Source organism: Otolemur garnettii, unplaced genomic scaffold (genome assembly GCF_000181295.1).
Source record: "Otolemur garnettii isolate 467f Iridium unplaced genomic scaffold, OtoGar3 scaffold00078, whole genome shotgun sequence".
NCBI lineage: Eukaryota > Metazoa > Chordata > Mammalia > Primates > Galagidae > Otolemur > Otolemur garnettii.
Window position 1 is genome coordinate 1,358,484 of NW_003852473.1, and position 3,871 is coordinate 1,362,354.

The following is a 3,871-nucleotide window of genomic DNA, read 5'->3' on the forward strand; positions in this document are numbered from 1 at the left end:
GGTGCCTGCCACAATGCCTGGCTATTTTTTGGTTTCAGCCGTCATTGGTGGGCCCGGGCTGAATTCGAACCCGCCACCTTAGGTGTACATGGCTGGCGCCTTAGCCACTTGAGCTACAGGTGCCGAGCCTATTCGCGAGGATTCTGTAGAAATTCATATAGAAGAAGACAGGTGAATTCAACTATTGTAAGGCTTAGTGTGCAGTTGGGCAGGTGCTGAGTATGAACTGAATGAACAGATTATGAGGTCATTTATCTAAATTTGTGGTTTCACATCTCTTTCAGTTCTCCTAGCTACTTGGGAAATTATTTTTATAAGCTAATATGCACTTTTTTTGAGGATTCTTATAAGAAACAAATATGTGTATGCAGTATTTGATATCTGATATCTGATATCTGCTCGGGGGTAAAACACAAAATGGTTCTCTGTGTGAATTTATTTAGAACTATGAAAAAGTTTGGCTCGTCTGACATTACAATTCCCAATATATGAATATTTATTATAAACAAGTATTATTCTACTAACATACTACTGCATACATTATAAAACAGTTAGAAATCTTAAAGAGATAACAGTAATAGAAGTTTAATAGTATCATCTGTGTTTTGATGAACCTTTGGAGATGAGTATCAAGATATACTGATACTCCTTTCCCTGTAATAGCAATAGCTGCTACATAGCCCAAAATATCTGTGTCTGTATGTGAGGGATATAGTGATTGGTTGAAGACAAGACATGGTTTTAATATCACAATAATAGCAAATGGTTATTATTTCTTACTAGCTCATTGAGTTTTGAAATTGTGTGAGTCAAATCGGGTCTTCAGAAGGAATCTGTACAAGTGTATCCTACTCCAAATAAAACTAGTATATGAAAATCTCACCTAAATAGATATTCATTTTAAGGAATTATGAGCATTTTAAAAATTATAGAAAGTAGTAAATAAAAGGGGTATACCCATATGTACATATTTGTACCAAAAAGATTTTTAAGAAATATTTGATAGAGTGGTTCTTTGGCAAAAATATTCAGAAATATTCAACATAGATTTTCTATAGCATAAATCTTTTTATTTTTTTTTTAAACAGTCTCGCTATGTCACCCTTGGTAGACAACAGCCTCAAACTCTTGGGCTTAAGTGATTCTCTTGCCTCAGCCTCCCAAGTAGCTGGGACTACAGGTGCCTGCCACAATATAGCATAAATCTTTATATGTCCTTTCTTTGGAATTTTGTTATAGGTGATTGTTAAATGGGAATTATAATTGAATTGTGATGGGTGTTAAATGAGAATTATAATTGGATATATTATCCATTTTCAGGTAATAGATTCCATGGATGCATTAGATAAAGTTGTCCAGGAGAGAGAGGATGCTCTAAGGCTTCTTCAGACTGGTCAAGAGTACCCTAGACCTGGTGCTTGGAGAAGAAACATCTTTGGAAGGATCATCTGGTACGTAACTTAAACTGTGGCTCTTCTTAAGATTGGAGATCCCATGCCTCATTCCCTTGCTAGTGTCTTTTTAAAAATTAATGATTTATTTATTTATTTTTTTGAGACAAGGCCTCATGGTCTCACCCCAGCTAGAGTGCAGTGGTATAATCATAGCTTATAGCAACCTCAAAATCTTGGGCTTGGCTCAGAGCCCATAGCAGAGTGGTTATGGACCCAGCTACATACACTGAGGGTGGCAGATTCCAACCCAGCCTTGCCTAGCTAAACATCAGTGACAACTGCAATAAAAAATAGCCTGGGCATCGTGGCAGGCCCCTGTCGTCGTCCTACTACTTGGGAGGCAGAGGCAGGAGAATCACTTAAGCCCAAGAGTTGCAAGTTGCTGTGAGCTATGATGCCGTGTCACTCTACTGAGGGCGACATAGACTATCTCAAAAAAAAAATCTTGAGCTCAAGTGATCCTCCTGCCTCTGCCTCCTGAATAGGTGGGACTACAGGTGTGTGTCGCCATGCCCAGCTAAATTTTCAATTTTTTGTAGAGGCAGGGTCTCTTGCTCTTGGTCAGGCTGGTTTCAAACTCCTGAATGTTAGTGATCCTCCCACCTCAGCTTCTCAGAGTGTTATAATAACAGGCATGAGACACTACACCCAGCCTCCTGCCAGTATCTTTTTTTTTTTTGTAAAGAGAGAGTCTTACTTTTACTTTATCACCCTCAGTAGAGTGCCATGGTGTCACAGCAACCTCCAACTCCTGGGCTGAGGCAATTCTCTTGCCTCAGTCTCCCGAGGAGCTGGGACTACAGACGCTCGCCACAACGCCCGGCTATTCTTTTTGTTGCAGTTTGGTCGGGGCCAGGTTTGAACCCGCCACCCTCTGATATGGGGCTGGTGCCCAACCCACTGAGCCACAGGCACCACCCAATGATAGTATCTTTTAATGGAGTTTGTGGTGCATCTGCTTGGAGCCACATTCAGGGGATTAGCTGTGCTGTTGGTAACCATTTAATCCAACACAGAAAAAAAGGAAGTTGGCAAGACATCTCACTATAAGTGTTTATTTTCTGCTAATTTTAATTTAGATTAACACATTTGAGGTCAATGAAGAAAATGGAAATGTAGTATATGTTTCTTTTTAATTTTTTGCTTTCTTGGCAGGCACAAATTCAAGCAGTGGCCTATACCTTGGTACCTAAATAAAAGATACCGTAAGAAACGATTCTTTGCAATGCCTTATGTGGAACATTTTGTCAGGTGAGCACAAGTACTCTTAGTAATGAGACGTAGTATCTTCATGTGAGATGGCCTATGTTGTACTTTCTTTCCAATTTTAGTATATGTGCTGCCGAAGCAAGCACTATACGTTCTTTGACATAAAGAAATGACATAAATAATAAAATAAAAAAGTCAGGTGAAAAAGAAGAAAATTAAAGTCATATGTAATCTCACCATCTGAAAATAGCCACTGTTAACATTATAGGGCATATCCTTTCAAAAGTTTTATTGCCTTTTTTATCTACCTATATATAAATCCTCCTGTAACATCAAAATGAAGGTCCAAGTGATTCAGTTGCATTAAATGTGTGCTCATATTACTGCTAGACAGAGGAAAAGAAATAGGGAGAGGGAGAGGAAAGAAGTCTCTGGCATTATTTCTGAACATAATACATGGTATCTTGTGAAATGTTACCTCCAAGTATTTCCTATACCAGATTTTTCCTGCGTTAGGTTTATCATTGAATAGAAAGAATATATAGCTTCTGTTAAGGTAGAGGAGTGCAGTGGTCCAGTGAATCACTAGCTGATAATTATAAATTCTTTTAAAAGAGCTATTATAAAACATTAGATCCAGGCAGGGTATGGTGGTTCGTGACTGCTGTAATTGTAGCACTTTTGGAAGGTGAGGCAGGAGGATTGCTTGAGGCCAGGAGTTTGAGACTAGCCTGAGTGAGAGAAAGAGCCTATCTCTACTAAAAATAAAAGAAATTATCCGAGCATGATGGTAGGCCCTGTAGTCCCAGCTACTTGGAAGGCTGAAACAAGAGGATCGTTTGAGCCCAGGAGTTTCAGGTTGCTGTGAGCTATGATGATGCCATTGCATTACAGCCTGGGCAAAAAAATAAAACTATCTTAAAAAAATAAAACAGTTGATCCACATCCAAAACAGAAACCAGAGAGAAAATTGAATTCCCAGAGCTACAGTTAGAGAGGAAAAGAATTGCATGTTTATGGTTTCCTGGGCCCGAAATGCTGCTTAACTCCATTGTAGTGGCTGCAGGGAGAGACAGGGTAGGGAAGCCACGGGGTTCTTCATTATAGGTGCCAGAAGTCAGAAGTCAAGGCCGGAAAAGCAGCTGGAAAGGGGAATGAGAAAAACTAGCAGCCCAGAAAGCACAGCTTTTTTTTTTTTTTTTTTTTTT

At 39.2% G+C, this 3,871-nt stretch overlaps 1 protein-coding gene across 2 annotated transcripts in view; it reads left to right on the top strand.

The window, feature by feature from the left end:
- MRPL47 (mitochondrial ribosomal protein L47) overlaps window positions 1-3,871 on the top strand; it is an 18,044-nt gene that overhangs the window by 10,476 nt on the left and 3,697 nt on the right. For both annotated transcript variants that reach the window (XM_012807917.2, XM_023515749.1), the window contains exons 5-6: window positions 1,321-1,451; window positions 2,610-2,705. In XM_012807917.2, coding sequence (XP_012663371.1) covers window positions 1,321-1,451; window positions 2,610-2,705 — 227 coding nt within the window. The remainder of the gene's footprint in view (window positions 1-1,320; window positions 1,452-2,609; window positions 2,706-3,871) is intronic.